The sequence below is a fragment of the Vespula pensylvanica genome, chromosome 5, assembly GCF_014466175.1.
Source record: "Vespula pensylvanica isolate Volc-1 chromosome 5, ASM1446617v1, whole genome shotgun sequence".
In the NCBI taxonomy this organism is placed as follows: Eukaryota; Metazoa; Arthropoda; class Insecta; order Hymenoptera; family Vespidae; genus Vespula; species Vespula pensylvanica.
This window is the reverse complement of record NC_057689.1, coordinates 3,306,593-3,328,774: the sequence shown is the minus strand read 5'-3', so window position 1 is coordinate 3,328,774 and position 22,182 is coordinate 3,306,593. Positions and strand designations below refer to the sequence as shown.

At 31.6% G+C, this 22,182-nt stretch overlaps 6 protein-coding genes across 8 annotated transcripts in view; 3 read left to right on the top strand and 3 right to left on the bottom strand.

Moving 5' to 3' along the window:
• The first annotated feature begins 664 nt into the window (after window positions 1-664).
• LOC122629354 (beta-1,3-glucan-binding protein-like) lies at window positions 665-3,397 on the top strand. The gene is made up of 8 exons (XM_043812724.1): window positions 665-1,082; window positions 1,500-1,727; window positions 1,825-1,964; window positions 2,065-2,207; window positions 2,318-2,481; window positions 2,571-2,950; window positions 3,027-3,128; window positions 3,218-3,397. Exons 1-8 carry the CDS (start codon window positions 926-928, stop codon window positions 3,326-3,328), a joined length of 1,425 nt encoding a protein of 474 aa, XP_043668659.1. The 5' UTR covers window positions 665-925; the 3' UTR covers window positions 3,329-3,397.
• A 294-nt stretch (window positions 3,398-3,691) lies between these two features.
• LOC122629364 lies at window positions 3,692-5,222 on the top strand. The gene is made up of 2 exons (XM_043812739.1): window positions 3,692-4,049; window positions 4,208-5,222. Exons 1-2 carry the CDS (start codon window positions 3,953-3,955, stop codon window positions 4,594-4,596), a joined length of 486 nt encoding a protein of 161 aa, XP_043668674.1. The 5' UTR covers window positions 3,692-3,952; the 3' UTR covers window positions 4,597-5,222.
• Window positions 4,561-5,770, bottom strand: LOC122629363 (28S ribosomal protein S10, mitochondrial). Its single transcript, XM_043812738.1, has 5 exons — window positions 5,628-5,770; window positions 5,459-5,569; window positions 5,252-5,379; window positions 4,968-5,169; window positions 4,561-4,865 (listed from the first exon to the last, which is right to left on the bottom strand). Exons 1-5 carry the CDS (start codon window positions 5,640-5,642, stop codon window positions 4,812-4,814), a joined length of 510 nt encoding a protein of 169 aa, XP_043668673.1. The 5' UTR covers window positions 5,643-5,770; the 3' UTR covers window positions 4,561-4,811.
• A 134-nt stretch (window positions 5,771-5,904) lies between these two features.
• Window positions 5,905-8,971, bottom strand: LOC122629349 (cell division cycle 5-like protein). Its single transcript, XM_043812714.1, has 5 exons — window positions 8,652-8,971; window positions 6,777-8,567; window positions 6,588-6,695; window positions 6,338-6,511; window positions 5,905-6,278 (listed from the first exon to the last, which is right to left on the bottom strand). Exons 1-5 carry the CDS (start codon window positions 8,694-8,696, stop codon window positions 6,057-6,059), a joined length of 2,340 nt encoding a protein of 779 aa, XP_043668649.1. The 5' UTR covers window positions 8,697-8,971; the 3' UTR covers window positions 5,905-6,056.
• A 351-nt stretch (window positions 8,972-9,322) lies between these two features.
• On the bottom strand, window positions 9,323-17,577 carry LOC122629346. Of its 2 annotated transcripts, none has more exons than XM_043812709.1 (9): window positions 17,299-17,577; window positions 16,408-17,039; window positions 16,137-16,326; window positions 14,839-14,993; window positions 13,288-13,577; window positions 12,957-13,188; window positions 12,695-12,887; window positions 12,096-12,599; window positions 9,323-12,006 (listed from the first exon to the last, which is right to left on the bottom strand). In XM_043812709.1, the coding sequence occupies exons 1-9, from the start codon at window positions 17,300-17,302 to the stop codon at window positions 9,818-9,820; spliced, it is 4,389 nt and encodes a 1,462-aa protein (XP_043668644.1). In that variant the 5' UTR covers window positions 17,303-17,577; the 3' UTR covers window positions 9,323-9,817. The 2 variants fall into 2 exon arrangements, with proteins under 2 accessions (XP_043668644.1, XP_043668645.1); XM_043812710.1 differs by having other exon boundaries at window positions 16,408-16,508; window positions 17,299-17,575.
• Window positions 17,578-19,388: 1,811 nt separating this feature from the next.
• The window catches only part of LOC122629353 (glycoprotein 3-alpha-L-fucosyltransferase A), a 13,201-nt gene continuing 10,407 nt past the window's right edge, over window positions 19,389-22,182 (top strand). For both annotated transcript variants that reach the window (XM_043812722.1, XM_043812719.1), the window contains exon 1: window positions 19,389-19,547. The gene's annotated coding sequence lies outside the window, so the exon portion shown is untranslated. The remainder of the gene's footprint in view (window positions 19,548-22,182) is intronic.

Genomic DNA, 22,182 nt, shown 5'->3' with positions numbered 1-22,182 from the left:
ATGACCTATGTACGTTCCTGAAGTGTAAACTACCCGCCTTTTTTTTCAACATGGCTACGTGCAGATCATCGCGTATGGTATATTCTTCTCGAAATCTACTTTTATTTTATAACTGTGACTCCTTTATTATATGACCGACTTACAACGAACGTGACCAAGAACAACTTCGTCTTCTCATATTTCTCTGAAAGGAATACGAGATAAACGCAACGTAATATTTAATAATTAAACATTTTGTAATCAAAATTAAGTAATCATCGTTTTACGATTCTCGTAAACATTTTCTTTCAAAATTTGTTAAATTCAAAATAATTATGTATGAATCGTATTTAAATATAACAAGGATATATATATGTTTTATTAATATTAATATTTAGTTAAATAAGTATTTTTATATTATTAAGAAGTATATATTTATTATTATTATCATAATGTTTGTTATTATTAAGTATTAAAATAAATTCGTGTGTGTGTGTGTGCGTGCGTGCGCGTGTGTGTGTAATACGTATTAATAAATTCGTATAGATTATCGATCAACAATCGAAATTAACTTCGATCGATAGATATATATCGAATCATAGATGGTAACATGGCGACGTAAATAAAAATATATATTTAAAGATAATCAAAACAAGAATGAAAGAAAGCAAAAGTGAAAGAAAATGAATAGATAGAAGAAGAAGAGAAAAAGAAGGAGGTGATGGTGGAAGAGAAGGAAGATGAGAAGGAGCAAGAGAGAAGAGGAAGATACGAGCTTGAGTATCAGATTGAAGCTTGTGAAAGAAACGAGTTCTTTTAATTCACTCTTGATTATTATTTAGTATCGTGCGTGCAAACTTGTTTGAACGATGTGTTTTCTTTGTTTCGTCATCTAAGTGTTTTCTTTTTCTTGTTTTCATGAAATAAGTCATAAAAAAAAGTAACAATGTGTTTAAAAAAAATTTGTCAAGTTTCACCGTTAATTTTAGTTCAATTGAATGTAATAATCACTGTGATATTAATTGTAAGTGTAAAAGCTTACACGATACCAGAACCATTATTCGAAGTACTTGGATCAAAAGGATTACGTATTTCTATAGAAGGTAAATTAAACTTATTATTTTGTATATATCACAGATATCTCTTGAAATTTAAATATTACATTGAGATTTGTATTTATAAAGGAAAGTAAAAAAAATGTGCTTTTTCAAAAGTTCAACGAATTAATCGTATATATAGATTCACTATAAATCGTTGCGACAATGACGCATCATCTTCTAATCTTCTGGACTTTTGCGTAAATCCCCGTTGCTTTTAATACTTGCTTACAAAATATAATCGTTAAGCAAAAAAGGGAAAATCTTTATTTGAACGACGTAATCATTATTCTTGCTAGGTTATCCTACACGGGTCATTTATTTTATGTATGTTGATATCGAAATACGATTCACACTTATCGAGAATAGTTATTATCAAGAAATCTTAATAATGAATAATAAATTTCTTTGCGTCGTTAACAGATGCTCCGGGCTTGCAATATTTTACGTTTCATGGAAATTTAAATAAAGCAATATATTCGGGAGACCCTGGCGAATTATTTGGTGATGTGTTTCGAGCTAAAAATGGACGATGGACATTAGAAAAAGCAAACGTTTTCTTACAAGAAGGAGATGTTGTTAATTATTGGATATATGTACAAGTTAATAATACAAATTCCATTAAAGAAAATCAAAGATATGTGGTTGGCGGTAAATTAACTTTTTTTTTTTTTTAAATTCCTAAGATGTTATTAAATTATTTCAATGAATTATAAATTCGATACTTTGTCGAATAATTTTTTTACAGCGAATTCAAAAAAATCTACAACTGCATCACCAGTTATCGTTAATCCAAGTACTACAAAAGACCAATTGATATTCAGCGAGGATTTTAATAATTTAGATGAATCACTTTGGTCGCGTGATATAAAAATGCCATTAGAACCTGTGAGCATAAATTTTGATATTAAAACGAGTAAATTAATGCATAAAAATTAGAAGAAATAAATATTCTTCTAATTATTTTTTTTTTTTTTTTTTGCTTTAGGATTACGAATTTTGCGTTTATCATAATGACAATCATCAGAAGCTCGTTGAGATCGATAATGGTATTCTTCGTATTAATCCGATTATTTTAGAAGATTCGTACGGAGAAAATATAACTTCGTATGGAACGTTACAACTTGCTGAGTAAGGATAATGTATATATTTCATTTCTATTTATATTTTATACACGATAAATTTTATTAGTTTTCTCTCTCTCTCTCTTTTTTTTTTTTTTTTTTTTTTAATTTGTTAAGTTGCACCAGCAATGTCCCGCAGGAATGTTTTCGAAATGCTTTGTCTTATAGTATTTTGCCACCTGTTATATCAGCTAGATTTAATACAAAAAATCGATTTGCATTCAAGTATGGTAAAATCGAAATCCGTGCTAAATTTCCTGAAGGTGATTGGTTATATCCAGGTTCGTAAAATTCAATTCAATGGATAATCCAATTATTCAATTCGTTAGATTAAAAATTGTCATAAAATATTGATCAATATAATCAACAGAACTATGGTTGGAACCACTTTATTCTCTTTACGGCCCTAATTATGCTAGCGGTCGTGTTCTTCTTGGTTTTGCTCGTGGAAACGATAATCTCGTCGATGCCGAAAATTTAGAGAAAATTTACGACGCTAGAAAATTGGAATTTGGATTGAGATCAGGTTCTCCGACGATCTATGAAGATATTATTCAGAAAACAGTGGATCGTGATTCTAAATGGAACAAAGATTTTCACGTATATACAACTATATGGGATGCTAATGGATTCAAATTTTTAGCAGATGGCGAAGAAATTGGTCGTTTACTTCCTACGGTAAACGGATGGTTACATAATAATAATAGTAATGTTCATGGTATGACAAAAATCGCTCCATTTGATCAAGAGGTAGGTTGATGATAAATATATAACCATGATTGTCTATATACGTTTAAACGTGTACAATAAAATATATTTTTCGTAGTTCTATATCAGTATAGGTATAGGTGTTGGTGGTCTAAGAGTTTTCCCAGACAAAACAATCAGTTCTGGTTATAAAAAACCTTGGAAAAATGTAGGCGCTAAGGTTCGATAATTTTTTTTAATATTAAACAAATTTTTTAAACAATTAATTCATAGAAGAAAAGTTATATTAATATCTTATATTAATTATAGCCAATGCTACAGTTTTGGCACTCTAGAAGTCAATGGTTACCAAGTTGGAGGCGAGATAACAGTAAGAAAAGGGCTTTAGAAATAGACTACGTGAAAGTCTGGTCGTTGTAACGAAAAGTAAACTATATAATTGTTTCTTTATACGTACTTTAAAAATATACAATAACATACAAAATGTAATTTGTTTTTTTTTTATTACTCTTCAAAAATAACCGGTTTACTATAAAAGCAGTATTGGCCTTCGATGTAGATAATGTTCGCGAAACCGGTTTACTCAGATACATAGAAATTAAAAAGAATGTAAGAATGAAAAAATCTGTATCTTTTTTTTTTTCTTTCTCCCTTTACGATGTATACCCATAAACGGATTTACGAAACACGAAGGACGATTACATTTAATGCTTATGTGAAGCGTACCGACGAGTTTATCTCGTGTAGACTTTTCAGAGTTTTTGCAATTAATTCGAATAATAAAATCTCGACGAATGTAGAAAGTGGACTTAAACTGGCTTATGCCACCCCGTCCAGTTTCCTTTCTTCTTTGATCATGGCTTCTAATCTTTTTGCTTATACACTCTCCAGTTGCCTGACAGAACTTGTGCAGTACCGGTGTGAACACGCATCTCTTTACGATCTTCAAATATAATTATTCTTTCGTTTTTATACATTCGAATTCTGACGATATTTTTCGGTATTTATTAATCTTTTAGAATTTGATTGATCTACTCATTACAAATGACAAGTATACGAAATATAATCGTTCTTGTTGCTTTAATTTTTATTTTACACGGAGAATCTTTCGCTGGAACTCTTTATCGTCTGAAACGATCGAGTGAGTAGTTATTTGAAAGAAAAGATTATTATTAAACGAATAATATTATACTTTAATGCGAGAGTGTTGATTATATTTTGTTGATAAGCCTGTATAAGGTATAAATATATTATTTTAATTTTTTATTTAATAATCGAAGATAAAAATTTTCTTTACAGAAAGTGAATATATACTGCGCAGGTGTATCGCTAGCGCAGAATTAATTAAAATGCACGTACCTGAAAGAAGTACGACACGATCGATTTCATCTAATATAGAAAAACACGATATTAATGAAACTTCCACGATACAACGAAACGATAAACGGATTAAATCACGCGGTGATGATCGGCAATATTTTATATCTACAAATTTCAAAGATACACCTCTTAAAACTGTAAACATTCAAGCAGTACAAAAAGATAAACCTCTAATATTTCAAAAGAAATATCAACTACCTGAACTTCAACATAATGTACCCAGCAAAGCACCTGAAATATCAACTAATGTTATTACCATTAAATCATCGCCGGAAAAGGACATTTTTCTTTCTATTAACAACATGTAACATTAATACAATTGCTAAGAATAATTAATCACACATAATACAACATGGTAATAATGCTTAAAAAAAGTTAGTATGAAACATGATATTTTACACACATTTTGTAGACACATCTCTATGAAAAAGTAATTCATGATTTATAGATAAATTATTTAAGTCAAATTTCATTTAATTTACTATATGTACTATGGTAACATGTCTTTAATAATTATCTAAAATTAAGCAGTATTCGGTGGTACCAGTATAGATTCTGGTAATTTCTGTAATTCAACCTATAAAAGAAATTTTATTAAATTAAAAAAAAAAAAAAAAAAAAAAAAAAAAAAAAAAATGAAAATGAAAATACCAAGAACAGAATACATATTTAAACAAACCTTTGTAACTTTCATTGCTACACCTTCTGGTAAATTTCGTTGAAGATATTCTAAGAAAGTATCTGCAGTTGATCCTGTTAATTTTGCAAAATCCATAAATCTAAAGTAAGTTCTGCTTTCATATTGTACACGATGTTTTTTATGTACATGTACAGATTTCAACACTGTTAATCGTTCATGCACAGCTTTTCTAGGTGTTGTACTGTAATATAAATAAACAAATTTTAATTAACCGATCTATATTAAGAATATTATTAAAAAAAATAGATGAAGTAAAAACTTACTTTCTTATCATATTAATTTCTAAATGGTTTGCAGCTGTTTCAGTAAATTGGCCATAACTCTTCAATACAGCAGGATCATTTCCTTTAAGTTCAATTTCTATTTTTTTATATAATTTATCAGGATTAGGCTAGAAAAATTTACATCAAATATGATATGCTATGAAAGATTTACTTGTAATGACCTTCTCATGAAAATCAATGGTATACCTTTGCATTTTTTACTTCCACTAATGAGGAGAATGATTTTGTTGAGATCCCGAGGTATCCAGTTTCTCGATGAATTGCATCGTTTATGATACTTCTGAATAACGAACCAGCCTAACAAACAATTGTACAATGAACCTAACCTCTAATTGAAATAATTTAACTACATTACCTTAGAGCATAACATTTTTATTATGTCACTTTAAAAGTAAATTCAGAGTAAATTAATTTTGTATATTATAGAGAACTTTTCACATGAAATCTTAATCTTAATTTAAATCGATAAATTTACATGTGCGTACACATGAGTCACTTTTTAACCTCTAAACGATTGTATACCACTAACGTAATATCATGCCATCTTACGACGAACGTAAATACATTTGTGATCAACTGCATTATCTCCTGAGATTACCGACTCAAATGATAGTAAGTGAAATTTCAAAATGTATATACTATTGTTTATATATTTTAACATACACACACACATCCACATACATGCACACGATGAGCTTTCACATTTAGTAAAGTTTTTTAACATACTTATACCACATGTATACTTTACAGTATTACGTGTAGACATTAGTTATAATTATAACAATTAACATTGTTGAAGCTGATCTTGCAATTGTGCATATCGCATTTGTAATACACGTTCACGTTCAGTTTGTCTGTTAACGTCTTCAATGAGTGCATTTACTCTTCTTGGAACTGCCGCTTCCTCTTGATTTTGTAAAAATTTAAATGTTGAAAGTTCTAAATAAGCTTGTTCTATTTGTTCGCACATATCATGCAATTGCTTAATTAAGACTTGTGCCCTGGTCTAAAAAATAGATTATGGTAATACTCAGAGTAATTTCAATTATATTTTTAAAACATTACCTGATAACCTCCTGTTAATACTTTCAATTTCTTTTCCATTCTTGCAGCTCTTTTTGCTTCACCTGTCATATGCATACGATTTTCTTCTAATTTTCTTTCACAGGCTTCTACTCTATCTTTTTTAGAAGCTAATGTTGCTCTGGTATAACGTTTTTGTGTTTCCAAATATAAAATCTAGAAATTTTATTTTAATGTATTCCCAAATATCTGAATATTTTTTTATATATATATATGAAAAAGAAATAATTACTTGTGATAAACATTCTTCCCACACAGTTGTATATGCATCTAAACTCAAATCTCCATGTGCCATACCTTCCTTTACAACATTCATTTCATCGACCAATAATTGTTTTGCCTGATCACAAACAAAAAAAAATGTAATAATGATTTATAAAAGCAACAAAGTCAAAATTTGTTTCAATATACATGTACTTACAGCATCCAATTCTTCTTCATCAAAATTAACATAAGGATGTTGTTCAAGATATGATTGTGCTTGAGCTAAAGAACCAGAAGCACTCTTCCTATTCTGTTGCATAGGATTCTGAAGTGCATCATATTGAAGCATGGTAATCATTTCTCTTTTTATTAGTTCTTCTGCTCTCTGCATATCTGTTAGAGGTGTATCCATGAAAGGCCTTAAAATATTCATATTAACATCAACTGGTCTTGGCAAATCCCGTTGTATAACTTGAGATCTTCTAGCCAATTCTTTTTTCTTTTGTTCCAGCAATTCTTGTTGCTGTCTCGCATCAATATCAGCTTGATCTTCAACTATATCATTTGCAGGAATAGAAGTATTCTCATCTATAGTTTCGTCTTCAGGAACAACTATTTCATAATCATTACGTGGTGCTGGCAATGCTATTAAGCCTGCACGTAATTGTTCTTTAGCTTGTTTTTGTATCACTGGCGTTTCCGACCCAGCGATACCTTCGTCTGGATTAATACTAAGTTTATCACGAACTGGTGTTGCAAGGACACCATTTTGTGTTCGTGTAGATGCTGGTGTATTAAATGAATTTAAGGGCGTTCCGTCACTACGTTGCGAACGAAATGGAGTTGCCAAAATAGTATTTGGAGTTGCAACAGCATTTGTAACAGGTACAACACCAGAAAAATCCGAATTATTCAATGGTGTATTTAAACCTCCCTTTAATGGTGTATCTACATGAGTCAGGGCCATAACATTTTGAGCTTCCTGAAGAATTTTATCTTGTGCAGCTGGAGTTCTAGGAGTTACTGCAACATTTGTTGGCAAGGAATAATCAGCTAACAAACTGTCTGATAAAGTAATACCACTCTCTGCAGCAACTTCACGTGCAACCTCTGAGGCACGTCCAAGTTTAACAACTTGTTGTAATTCTTGATCAGAAATCTGTGGTTCTGGTAAAACAAGTTTACTTCTTTTCTTTACAGGTTCTTCATTATTAAGCATTCCCATTGGAATATCATTTTCTTTACGTTGCTTTAACTTCTGTTTATCTTTTCTACGTTCCATTTCTTCTTTCTCTTGTTTATGATCTCCATCTAATTGTTGTTGCCTCATTTTAGAAAAATCTATGGCAAGTGGATCAATATGTTCTTTAGAAGTATCATAAAATCCTGGAGCAGGACGTTTCTCAAAAGGTATTTCTGTATTATAATTGACCCCTCGTTTGCGTTTATTTTTTTGTGATACCGTGATGCCTGCAGCACGAAGTTCTCGACGTTTTTGCAAAGCTGCAAGCCTACGTGCTTCTTCCAATTGTTTTTCACGAGCTTTTCGTTTTGCTTTCTTTCCTTGGGTATTTGCAAGTCTTGCACGAGCTTCAGACAGCATTTCCAATTCATCCTCATCCATGTCTTTAGGATCTGGTCTTGCAGGTTTTGTCTCAGGATTTGGATCAATTTCACCTGGTTTAAGTTTACGGGGATCATCTGCTGCATCATCACCCTCTTCTTTTTTTTGTGCTTGATCCAATAAATATTCATATCTTTCTAAACATTGCGCTGCTGTACGTCCTACAATAGGAGCTATTGTTCTCCATTGCGTAGGCATAAGTTTGGCAAGATGTAAAAGTTTTTCATCTTCTTCTCTGCTCCATTCTGTTTTTTTGATACTAGGATCTAACCACTCAAACCAACGTGCTTTACATTGTTTCGCAGATTTTCTATGAAGTAACGAAGCTATACGACTCCATTGGTTTTTCCCATATTTCATTACAGCTGCTTTTAGAATTTCATCCTAAACATCATAATTTATACATATACATATAAGCTTGCTAAATAGATAAAAGATATACAGGATAGGTTAAGAAACTTAATTTACCTCTGTATTACGCCAAACACCACCTTTTATCATAATACGCGGCATTTTTATAAATTTAAGATTTTTGATTAATTAAAAGTAGAAGAAATTAAATAACTGAAAGGTTATCACTGAATTATTTTACAAATAGAAAGCTGGGAAGAAAAGGCGGTTACTTAGAAACTGAAAACGCTTCATCAGACTTTACTGAATTTCACACAAGGGGTCTCAGTCTCATACAAAGCTTTTTCGATCACTATACTATGATAGTAGTAGCATGTGTATAGATATCATTAATAAACGCCACACAATTGTCCTCGTATGCGTAACTGTAGTAGTGTAGACATTACACAACTACCCCTTCCCCGATGTCTCTCTAAATAGATTATACAAAAAATTATAAATAAAAACGTTAAAGTTACAATTACTTTTTTTTTTTTTTAATTAATCTAATAATTGTAATTTTATACAACTTATAAAATTAATGAATATTTATCTTTGCAGTCAATAAAATGGAATATCAATATTTCAATTAATTACAAATCTATTTCAAACGAGCATTGGGAGGAGAAGGTAGTAATTGATAAAACAAATACGACGTTGATCTTTTCTTGCAAGTATTTGTTTGATTAACAATACGAATTTATAAATCATACGAAAAATGTACTCGTGTTTTATTGAGAAAGTAAAAAGATTACATAACTTCATTTCTTTTTCTTTTATACAATTGAAGCCTTTAATTAAAACTTCAGAAATAGCGATACATTTTTTTTATTCGTGAATATAACGTGTACATTACTATAACATTATTAATACGAAAGAACGATTATAATAAGTGTTTTAATAGTATGCGCAATCATTATCTTTTCATGAATGCGACATTTGTTTGAAAATGTTTATAATATTGGTACGTTATGTCGTGTAAGGTAATAAAAAAAAAAAGTGCAAACAATCGGAAGATTTTATTGCATGAATATTTGTCGTAAAATAAAAAAAGATGTAGTAAAATATTTTACTTTTTTACTTCTTGCTTCCGGTCTTTTTTTATCGCTTACCTTAAATAACAAATTTCAAACAAATGTTAATCGAACACTTCGAACTGATCAAATAAATTCTAAGTCATTTGAGAATAAGTAATTAAACGCAAATTTTCTATGGGCAATGAGAAGGAAAAAAGAAAATTGTAATTAGCAATGATCTTTAAACTGAGTCATAGTAAAAGAACGCTGAGATTGAAAATTAAAGATAGACTGTTGCTGCCATGATCCTAATGTACTATTTCCACTTTGACAATTAGAAGATTGTAGCTTTTTTGAAATATCACTTTGAGTAATCCAACGCGAATCTCCCATATTTTGATTGTTATTGCTTTGCCATATAGATTTGGAAGTTCCAGCAGATTGTCCTTTGTTCTGCCAATTATCTTTTTGATTGGACCATGAATCCATTTTTTCGTGTTCTCTTCCCCAACCGGACGTACTAGGTGTATCAAATTTCTGCCATCGTTCTTTTAGGCCAATACTACTATTATCGTCACCCCATGGATCCCTTGCATCTTCTGGAAGATCGTTCCAATCGTCTTTATCTCCTTGTTGATTCCAAGAATCCTTATGCATCGATGAATCCCATCTGTTCTTATTCTTATCCATCCATGATTCGTCTCTGCTACCAAAACTTTCCTTTCCTCGAATATTCCAATTATCATTATTTAATGACGAATTCGAAGGTCCTGACCACCTGTTGTCTGAGCTCGTAGCCCAGGGATCTTTTAAACCTTGCATCGTTGACGACTGTTTGACATTCCATATATCTCCCCCACTAGAAATTCTCATTTTATTTTGAGAAGAGTCTTTAATATCCCACTTATCTTGATTTACAGTATTATGATATCTATTACTAGAAGCTTGTTGGTCCCAATTGGAATTAGAAGATTGTCTTTCATCGCGCCAGGATTTATCGGGTATTCTACTGTTAAGATGCCAACTATTCTGTTCTATTGCACCACGACTGGGTATGTCCCAGTCGTCAGCGAATCTTCTAGGAGGTGTTATTTGACGTCTAGGTGGTGATGATTGACGTCTTAGAGGTGACATAGGACGACGCGACGAAACGATTCGAAAGGATCCTTCTAGTCGCATAGGAGGTTGATGTTGTCTCTCTTGTTGCATTAACAATCTTTTACCACTTTGCATATCTCGACGCGACGGAGATATTATTCTTCCAGATGGTGATAGATGTCTCTTTGATAGAGATATTTGATGTCTTACAGGAGAAATTTGTCTTCTCGGTGGGGTTATAGTTCTCATTGAGGATACGTGTTGTTTTAGTGGAGACATATGTCTTCTGGGTGATACTGGACGAATCAGTGGTGAAAGTGTACGTCTAGGTGGAGACATAAGTCGTCTTGGTGGTGACATTAGTCGTCTAGGTGGTGACAAGGGACGTCTTGATCCTGACATTGGACGATTTTGTGGAGAAAAAGGACGACTTATTAAGCTATTACGCGACCTGAAGGGAGATATAGGACGTCTAAGAGGAGACATATGCCTTCTAGGGGGAGAAAGTGGTCGTCTTGGCGGAGACAAGAGTGGACGTTTCGGTGAAAACCTTCTTGAAGGAGACAATCGATGTCTCATCGGAGATACGTGCTTTCTCATAGGCGACATAGTCTGTTTCCTCCCGCTATTAGAAGATTCGCCCCAACGATTTTTTTCAAAACCTTTGTCTCTGTTCCAAGGCATTTCTACAAAATGTTGTTTAGAAATATCCGGCCCATGATAACGTTCTGGTGATGACTTTTGTAAAGATCTATTCAACATGGGTATATCGTTTGTCAATGGCACGAGCATATTTGATTCTATTGATGATATAGTCCCATATTTCTTGTACATTGGATTTATCTTATATAATTCTTCTTCCTCATTTTCTAAAAATTTCTTATTTTCCTTAGTTATTAAAATATCTTTTGCACCGATCTCTTGTATGTAACGTCCTTTAAGTAACGGATCAGGCTGATCATCTTTTTTACCACTCGAATATTCAGCTGTTTCAGGAGGTGCAATACGATCCCAAACTGAACGTGGTAATTGACTCTGAAGTTTGTTCGTTTGTTCAAGAACCATATTTAACATGTCTTGTAATTGTTTAGCAGTCGTTACGTCTACCGTAGAAGAAGATCCACTTAATTTTTCTTTCGCTATGTCCAAAATCGCTTGCTGTTCTTTCACTTTATTTACAATTTCAGGATCAACGCGATTATTGGATAATCGCTCTCTTAGATCAGTTTGATCATTGTTGTCCCTTACCTTTTTTTCATACATAGGATTAATACGAAACTGAGAAAGCTCTTCCGCTCTATCTTTTTTCCTCGACGAATCTAGTGATATATTATAATAGTGTTACGTTAATTTTATCATTTGTACATTTACATATATTTAAATTTATATCATACATCTTAATACTCACCACCTCGCCATGGCTTGAAAACAATTTTTTCAAATTTTTTGGCGAACTTTCTCGCTGGGCCTTCATTTGTTTCCGGAGAATGAGCACGTTTTCCTTTCAATTTTCCTTTCGAACGATTAAATCCTGTCTTTTTATCAACAGTCTTTTTAGTTGCCTTTTTGGTATCAGGCATAGAAGATGACTCGATCGGATTTTCTTTAATTATTAGCATACTATTAGCACTGTTACTAGCATTTGTTGACTGTTCTGATGCTTTAGGATGCCACGGCTGTTTGAGTTTAAGCATAAAATGTCGTTCCATTAAAATTATCACTTCAAAATGTGGGCCAACCGGTAATGTATCGACTACACACGCTTTGACAGGCATAAATGGATTTCCAATGACTCGATTAGCAGGTCTAACCAATTCTAATATAGCGCGTACAGATTGTTTCGTTAAGGTAGTTATCATTACTAATCGTTTTAACGAAGAAATTTTTCGTAGACATATCATAATGTCAATTGCTATAATATACAAAGACAATAATAATATATTGAATCGTTTTTAAGGATTTTATAGATTTTAGAATACATATACTGCATTTAAAAAATATACACACCTCGTCCGATATTGGTATTTGCATTAATGATGGCAGAAGATTTGCAATTTTTTAATGAATTAGCTATCACATCTGTAACTTCGGATGGTGAACCCATTATAAAAGAAGCATTATTTATGTTATTCAACTCGCACGTCATTTCTGCTTCTTCGACTTCTGACTGGGAATCAACTCCAATAATTTGTCGACATTTCTGTGAAAATATAATATGTAAGAGATACATTTATATATATTTATAAAAGAATGTATTTTAAATACTTACGGACGCCATCATCAATCCAATCAGACCAATTCCACATCCAACTTCAAGAACCGTTGTTGTTGGTGTTGGTGACAATAAATCTATTACCGTTTTCGCTACGTTTTCTGCACCTGCAGGATTAGACCAAAAATTCGTTTTTGGAGCTAATTGTATTTTTATACCCCCAACAATTTCATCCAAAGCTTCCGATCCCACCAAAAATGTCGTATTCGTGACAATTGTGTCATTGCATCTATAACATAACGATTTTAATCGTATCGAAAGCCCATTATTTCGAAAAGAAACTTACATTGAGCACAATTTTAGTAAATATAATATATAAAATTCTTACTTATTCACAGATTTACAATACAGTGACTTAACGTTGCAATCTTTTCCAGATCCAGATTCGTACACTTGTTTCAAACGATCCATGGTACCGCGACTGATATTTTTTCCAGTTACAAATAGCATAAGTTCATCCATACTATTACACCTTACTACAAGCCAAAGCCATTGTTGTTTTGCTTCAGTGCTTGTTTCTTTTTTCTGATCAATTTCTATACACGTGTCGCTAGAAAATTGTTCAGCAGAGAGTTGAGATTCCTCTGTCTGTACAGATTGAAGAAAGTTCTCGAATATCTGTATAATAAAATATGAAATATTAAAAATAATAGTCCTATATATCCATATTGCGATATTATAGATTAACAATTAACATTTATGAAATATTGTATTATTTTGCAAAATTATAAAGCACACACAGGAGTATACACCCCTCACGCACATACACACACGCGTACGCACGCGCGCGCGCACACACACACACACGCAGTATATAAGTTTAATTTAACAAAATAAGATATCAAGATCATTTCAATTTCTTTGATACTTTATATACAACAGTGATCAAAATTTTATTATTTTGCCACAATAAACCCCATTTTTTCACAATTTCTGTGAGATAATATTCTTATTCTAGGATCTTCGTCTATAAGTTTTGTAAAACTTTCTTCTTATTCAGTAGTCGCCTTCGAAGATAATTCTGGTTCCTCTTCTTATAACACAATTCACATCCTTATTATATTTTTATTTTATTTGTTTCATTCATACAACAGAAAAAGCTATGATATTTCATATTTTAAAAAATTACATAGCTCTTTTGACGCATATTATTATTTATAGCGTTCCGTCTGTCCAATATATAAAAGGAGTAGTACTTCAATAGAAGCATTCCTTTATTACAATAGTAGTAACAATACTACAATAGTAATATTGTTACATACTTTGCATATAATTTCACTTGTGGCATTATAATCTTCTTTCTTGTTGACATTTCTTGATGTTGAATTTAATTTCGTTATAAGATTGATATCTTATATCAATCTTATATCCCAGGAGTTGTTCTGTACAATATGTTTTTTGTTTTTTCTTGATAAAAGAAAAAAACATATCTCTTATGTTTTATTTTTTACTCATTCATTATATTTTGCGTTTATGTGCGTTGCCAATTATAAAAATAGTTTTATGAACAATTGATGACTCATTGTCATTAAATTTGTAATTATTCTTAATGATATATATTTATAATATCATTTTGTATTATTATGATAATATTATTATCATATTTATCATAATAATTATTGCTGTCTGCAATTCATTTAATAATTTTTATCTTTCTCTCTATACAAAAGATCAGGCAACATCAATCATAATTGCACTATTGAACAAAAGATGCTTGTCCTTGTAAAAAGACTACTTTACTTTAAGCATTATGTTCAAAATTTTCATATGCTAATATCCCTTACCAAGAATGTTCAATCTTTTTAAATACATAATTATGTATATGCTTTTCAGAAGTTAAATGTGCTGAATTGCATTTATGTAGCAAAATTAGATATACCTTAACTGCGCGCAATACAAAAGGCGGAAACTCGGAGATATTATCAGTATTAACACCCCATGCTCCAGTTGGTTCCAGTCGCCACACTGTTTCTGTACTCTTGTTAATAGATGCATCCTCCTCCTTTGATACCTCCTGCAGATTCTTTCTGCTGCCTAAACATGTCAGGTTGTTTTTATCATTGGATTACTAAACAATTCATTACACTTATATTTGTCATATTCTGATTTTCTCAATGGAATCCACTAGACAGACTTACTATTATTGTATTAAAAAATAAAGTGGATAAATAATATAAGATATACTATATTATAAATGAAATAATATTTTACATCTTTTAGTTTCATCTGTAATAATTATTTTTCAGAAATCGTAAAATATGCAATAATATTTACTGGCTTATTGAAAATTTATTATTGCATTGTAAAAAAAAAAAAAAGTATAAATCTTGAATTGTTATTATAAAATATTAAGAGAAAAAAAAGAAATAGAAAAAACAAAAAGAAGTTTGATTTACATATAAATATAGCTTCATTCATTTCAAAATAAAAGTTTGATCATTTAATTTAGTTTATCAATTTTTATTTAACGTAATTGTTCCGTATATTTAGTCAAATTATATTTTCATCAATGCATTGTGACATACAGATTTTGAATGCTACAAATATATAATTTGTTCAGCATACACAAAGCAAAATATATGTATATAATGAATAAGAATATGGAGAGACACTCGAGAATGTGCGATATTGATGTGAAGTTCATCACTTTATTAATCACATTTGTGTATGTATTGTTATCACAAAATACTTTATGGATTTATGCTTTAACCACACATAACACCTTTTTTAAGTTATACACTTAAAAGATGGGGGTCAATGTTGACGTTTCTAGATTCATAAATTCACAGTTTATTCCTATGAATTATTATACATATTTTCAATGAATCGTTCGTTCCATTGAAATTCAAGTCAACAGTGTCAGTAGAGATTATTCTACTGACACAAACCCATCTAGTTTTATTTTTTGCAAATACATAGAGAAGCCTTGTTGAACGCGTTTATATCATTAGCACGGTCTATGATTATACAATCACAGTTTTTTCACTTAACTGCTGTGCTCAATTAAAGGTAAAGAGTACAGATGATCAATGTATTAATATTATGCATATGCATATATATATATATATGTGTGCATATATATATATATTTACTATTCATTTTAGCAATTTTACATAAATATAAATAACTATATTCAATACATAGATAATAATTTTGATATAGCATCTATATACTTACAGATAAATTTCCAACGATTAGTATGAGGTTTGTCTAATGGACAATGACGTGCTGCTTCTAATTTACATATTGGTGATCCATGTACTTTTTCTGTCCATTCTAGCCATTTCTGATAGACTGGATAAGAAAATTCTAAAACACGAGCTAACTTTGACATTCGTTCCTTTATCGTTGCTACTTTTTCCGCAAGCTGTAAATAGATAACAAGTACTCATGACTATAGTACAATAAGGAATTAAATATATGCTAAACAAAAATTGCAAATTTTTACCTTTTTTTCATACCAATGTATTTCTGTATTATACGTTTCCGTATTATCTAATTCTTTTTCTTCCGATATAGTTTTTTCATTCTCGTCAATTTGTTTATTATCCGGAGATGAAATATCTATACATTCGATGTTTTTTTTATCTTCTTCTTGATCTTTGTTAAGAATATGTTCAGATAAATTTTTGGTTTTGAATAGCCGTTTATTATCTGAATCTATAAAAGTAGGATCTAATACAATATTTTCTATTTCATCAAGATGATGCATAACCTCTTCATCGGTTAAATCTTTATGTTCGTTTAATTGATCTAAAGGAACATCTATAGTAAAATCAATAGAATTCTTATCTTCTTCCGGATTTATTTCTATAATTTCTATAGCTGAAACATTACTTTCTACTTTTTTTTCTTTGATATCAGAAGTAATATTACATTCTATTTCTGCATTATCTTCTATGTCTATTTCTATATTTTCAAATAAATCACTATTTGACATTTTTATTTCTATAGGATTTTTGGCGTTACGTTCTTCCGGATTCTTCATATTTTTTAATTTGTTTTGAGTATTTAATAAGTCATCTTCTTCCAAACACTCATCAACAACTTCATAATTTTCTCCTTCTATCGTAACTGCTTCTGAGATTTTAACAACATAAAATATCGTTAGACATCGATTTGAAATAAATAAAAAATGTACAAAATATTTGAAATACGCAAGAACGTTAATTAAAAATAAGAATGATTATCCGATTAATATATTTTCCAAAGGAGAGATATATTCTAGAAATAACATTAATGATTCGTTTATTTTTTCTTTTGATAACAGTATAGAAATGTCAATTGATACCAATCGTAAAAATACATAGAAATATCGTAAAACAAAATCTCTCTTTACCCATGGCGGACAGATTTTCCTTCGTCAAAATCTTTGCCGTTAAAATACGTTTAATCTTCGGTAACTTCGACAAACAATTTTTATAAAAGATTTATCAAACACCAAACACAAATATAAGTTATCGCACTAGCTGACGTAACAGATTGCTAAACTATGAACAAAATCAATTGAAGTTATTTCACGATGCGTCACTACGATGGTTTCCACGGCGCACGTTTAGTCCCGTTAAACATATCAATTATATTTTATTATATATACGTGTATATATATATACATGCACACACACACATATATATATATTATATATAAAAGATTTTTATAACAATCGTTAACGCATATTTTTATTCGACACTATATACCTTCTTTTTCTATCCTTCTTTTTAATACGATTATTAGAAATTATTTTCTCTTGTGGAAACGAAGAAGAATCGAATAGCGAGTCATATCGAATACTATACCATACTTCTTTCGAAGAACAGTCTGAAGTAATTGGTGCATTGAAAATTTACAATCGCGTTCAGAAAAGCACGTGCTTATTAAACACGTTCATGCATTAACTTTCACCGTGTGCATATAACGTGTATATCCTACGTAAAGAGTATCGAATAATATAGAATCATAGTGAATTGTAACGAGCTCTGATTGGTCGATACGAAAGATGCCTTTATTAGAATTACATGAGTATTATGAACGAAGCTTAATAGTCAACGTAATGGCGCTCACGTTTAATTCGCAAAAGAATTAACAGCTGGCGGTAAAACGTTATTGTGTTTATAATTGCATGTCTCTTTTTCATCGGACCAATAAGTTTTTCTCTAAATAAATGCAATGTCATAAAAGTGTGTAAACATCGTTGATATCCTCGAGGTCTCGTTTGACTTGAACTTAGCAACGAAATTTTTAATTCGCGAATTTAATCGTGAAATATCTCGAAGGAAATAAAATATCTTGATTGTTTGAAATCGTATCGCTATAAGATTCACGCTTTGCGTTTAAAATTGTAAGTAAATCGGATGATTATAAAACTTCATTGCGATAACGATTAAAAAAAACGATAAGCCTTTATTAAATATAATGCAAAAGCTATTATATATATATATTACATATATATACACATATATATATATATATATATACAAAAAATAGCTAATATATATCATAATACATACACACACACACATAATATATATATAATAAATAGTGATTAAATAGTGATTAAATATAATAAATAAAAAGATAGCGAGGATAAATCGATGGATCGATCGATCGATCGATCGAACGATATCGCAAGGACATTGCACTTCTCTCTTCGTACAATAGGTAAGAATATCAAAGAAGAAAGAGAGTATGTATATTTGGCGCGAAAAAGAAGCGTTTAAAATCGAGTCCGGTCGTATACAAAGGAGAAATAGGAAGGAGAGAGAGAAACAGAGAGAGAGAGAGAGAGAAAGGAATATCAAAGAAAAGGATAAAAATCGTAAGGGGAAAGAGCGACGAGAAATGTCGGAGGGCGCAGACGCGACTCTTATGGATTTTCCCCTCGCCGCCACCCTCTACGAAGTGGAACCTGGTAAAGGCAATAGGTGGTGGAACGGGGAGATGAGGAGGGAAGGGGGGAATGGTAGAGAGTATATCGAAAAGGACAGAAGCGACGGGCTGGGTCGCACGTCTAGAAGCTAGCTCAGCTCCGTCATTCGTTAAACGCGCGCGAGTTTTCGCCAGACGACGGCGAGTTGTCTCGCACGTTTGCTCGCGCGCGCATTAGCGCTCTGGCTACCTTGCAAGAAGAAAATCGTGGGGTAGAACGTAAGGGGTTGAACGCATCCTCTCTCTCTCCCCCCTTTTCCTTTCCGACATGTGACCCGACGACGGTGTTCGACGACGTTCCGTCGAACGACGTCCGACATCGTCCTGTTGACTTTTACGGACGTACGCGTTTCTTGACAAAAACGTCGTCGTCATCGTTATTGTCATTATTGTCGTCGTCGTCGTCGTCGTCGTCGTCGTTGTCGTCGTTGTCGTTGTTGTTGCCGTTTTTGTTGCCGCCGTCGTCGTCGTCGTCATCGTCGTCGTTGTTGTTGTTGTCGTCATCGTCATCGTCATCGTCATCGTCGTCATTGTCGTCATCGTCGCAGTCGTCGTTGTCATCGTCATCGTCATCATCATCTTCGTTGTCTTTGTCGTCGTTCTATACCGCGGTCGACCACGTGGTAGTGAACGAGTCTCCCTTCGAGGAAGTTTACTTTACGGTACGTACGATACCCATGCACACACATACACAACACACCAATACATACACTACGTATATCTATCTGTCTATACTTCTATTCGTTATCACATTATGTACGTATATCCTCCTATAACTTTCTTCTCTCCGATCGATCATCATTAATATTTCCTATCACCGAACTAAATCTTTCCTAACGTCATTGTTCTATCCTTTACTTACAGGCTTTTTATCGTATCTTTTTCTTTTTTATATTTTATCCGTCTATCTGTTTGTCTCTCTGTCTACCTGTCTGTCTGTCTGTCTGTCTGTCTGTCTATCTATCTATCTATCTATCTATCTATCTATCTATCTATCTATCTATCTATCTATCTATAGTTCATCTCTTTTCTTTTCTATTTAATGATGTGCGATTCTCACACCGGGCATTTCATTGTTACATTCTTTGTACTTCTTTGTACTTTTGTTTCTAATATATCGAGCTCACGAGTTTGAACAATAGACTTTATTTTTAATTGAGAAATAGTTCGAATTAGAAAAAGACAGATTTTATATATATATATATATATTCTTTTTTGTCGTCGTTGTTTAGAATATAGTATCTACGGTTGCAATGTTGACGATATAAGAAACTATATCGGAATGGAAAAAAGAAAATTTTCTATTGGTATAAAATACACGAAACTTATCATTTTCTTTGCTTTTTGAATGCAGATACAAAAAAATTTTAATTTCAGTAGGAAGATTAAAAAAAAAAGAACGTTTCTAATTATCCTAAATAGATACAAATATAATATTTGCTCGCGTAAGATTAGATTTATAATATATAAGGTAGCGGCAGAACTCTACCCTAACACAGTTTCGAGCATCCGTGTATTAGCTTGTACGTATTTGTGTCCGTTTGATGTTCCTTGGTGGATTACGTGCAAGGAGAATATTATCGTGCAGAGAGCAGAAGGGGAGGAGAATTGGGGAGTGGGCGCAAAGGTTGATTCGTACGCGACTCACGCGATTCACGAGAGTCAGAGAGTACTATCGAGTTGTTCTTTCGGTATAAATCGAATTTTAAATTTGCCTCTGAACTTTGAACTTTCACATTTTTTAAATATTAACTCTTTAAGTTCGCGCTCGGGTAAATGCAACGATGAAATCGTTAAAAAAAATATCTCGATATTATTAACTCGATCTTCGCTAAAAAGAAAAAAGAAGACATAAAAAAGTAGAGACGTAAAAGATTAAAAAAAATATTTCGATATTATTAACTCGATCTTCGTTTAAAAAAAAAAAAAAAGAGACAAAAATTCGAAGAAAAAAAAAAACAAAACGCAAAACTTGATATTTAATTCATCGAATTTGAAAGATTTTTTTTTCCGAAGTTCTCTTCTTCTTCTTTTTTTTTTTTTTAGTCACAACGATCGTTGCTTTTCTAGAAGCTGTTGTAGTTATTCGAGTGCATGTTAAAAAAATGACATTGCAAAAGTGAAACGTGTAAAAGCATTTATTTCCGGTTATACGAAGTCTCGATTAAATCCCATTTGTAATTATTTCCGGAGTTTGTGCTGTCGAGATCGCTTTTATGTAGGTACATATATATATATATATATATATATATATATATATATATACATATACACATACACACGTACACATATGTATGTATATACGAAGTTGTTTGAATTGTTTTACGTGCATGAGAATGCGAATTGAAAGGCGTGCTTTGGTGACACGATGAACAATATCTAACGCATTAATAATATATAAATCAAATCGTTAAATTAAAAAAAAAAAAGAAAAGCAAAAAAAAAAACCATTCTTGTATATAAGTTTTCACTTATTTCACTTTTTCTTTCTTTATTTATTTCTAACTTTCTTTCTTTCTTTCTTTTCTTATATCGTATGACCTAGTTTAAAAGCGATCTCCTTTCGCTTTTGTTTTACGTATTTTCAAGTCGAAAATTGGCGAGACTAATTAATTTACCAGAGGACTTCTCCTCGTACAGGCTCGCTCGGGTCTTTAAGCGTGACTGCAATTTCTCCTTGCTTTGACTCCTTTCTACTTGTGCTTAATACATGGGCCTTCCTCTTTTTCCTCCTCTTTTCTCTCTTCCTTTTCCTTCTCCTTCTTTTACTCTTCTTTTTTTATACATTTTTTTTTTATATCCTATTTTTTTTTTTTTTTTAATCTTAGCTGCCACATTTACGTATTCTCATAGTACCGCAAATGAAATTAGCGTTACAATACAATACGGTAACGCATTGACACATATATTTTTATTATGTGACCGTCCGTTCACGAGTATGACAATACGAGCACTGACCGTATCGAAATAAGAGTCTAGGAAGAGACTATGAAGAGATTATTTAAATATCTTTCTTTCTCTTCCTCTCTCTCTCTTTCCCTATATATACACAAAAAAAGAATTCCATAAAAATCGTTCAGAAATTATTCCTAAAGTATATAATATAATGTATTCGATCGTATCGAATGTATCCATTTTTACGATTACAATATATAGGAACAATATATTTGTATTTTCCTGGAATATCCAATATCATGTAATATTACAAATTGCTATAGACAGAAATAAAGACAGACAGATAGAATGAGTGAGTAAAAAAAAGAGAGAGAGAGAGAGAGAGAGAGAGAGAGAGAGAGA

Coding starts and splice junctions, on each gene's coding strand:
- LOC122629349 (XM_043812714.1), bottom strand. CDS start 8,696: ATGCCGCGTATTATGATAAAAGGTGGTGTTTGGCGTAATACAGAG. Junction 6,696..6,776: donor ATGAAGAAGAATTGGATGCT/GTAAGTACATGT, acceptor GTTTGTGATCAG/GCAAAACAATTATTGGTCGA. Junction 6,279..6,337: donor TATTAACAGGAGGTTATCAG/GTAATGTTTTAA, acceptor TCTATTTTTTAG/ACCAGGGCACAAGTCTTAAT.
- LOC122629346 (XM_043812709.1), bottom strand. Junction 14,994..16,136: donor TAATCGTTGGAAATTTATCT/GTAAGTATATAG, acceptor TGACATGTTTAG/GCAGCAGAAAGAATCTGCAG. Junction 12,600..12,694: donor AAATACCAATATCGGACGAG/GTGTGTATATTT, acceptor TGTATATTATAG/CAATTGACATTATGATATGT.
- LOC122629363 (XM_043812738.1), bottom strand. Junction 5,170..5,251: donor GAAATTAATATGATAAGAAA/GTAAGTTTTTAC, acceptor TTTATATTACAG/TACAACACCTAGAAAAGCTG. Junction 4,866..4,967: donor TAGCAATGAAAGTTACAAAG/GTTTGTTTAAAT, acceptor TTTCTTTTATAG/GTTGAATTACAGAAATTACC.
- LOC122629364 (XM_043812739.1), top strand. CDS start 3,953: ATGACAAGTATACGAAATATAATCGTTCTTGTTGCTTTAATTTTTATT. Junction 4,050..4,207: donor TTATCGTCTGAAACGATCGA/GTGAGTAGTTAT, acceptor TTTTCTTTACAG/AAAGTGAATATATACTGCGC.
- LOC122629354 (XM_043812724.1), top strand. CDS start 926: ATGTGTTTAAAAAAAATTTGTCAAGTTTCACCGTTAATTTTAGTTCAA. Junction 1,728..1,824: donor TCAAAGATATGTGGTTGGCG/GTAAATTAACTT, acceptor ATTTTTTTACAG/CGAATTCAAAAAAATCTACA. Junction 1,965..2,064: donor TAAAAATGCCATTAGAACCT/GTGAGCATAAAT, acceptor TTTTTGCTTTAG/GATTACGAATTTTGCGTTTA.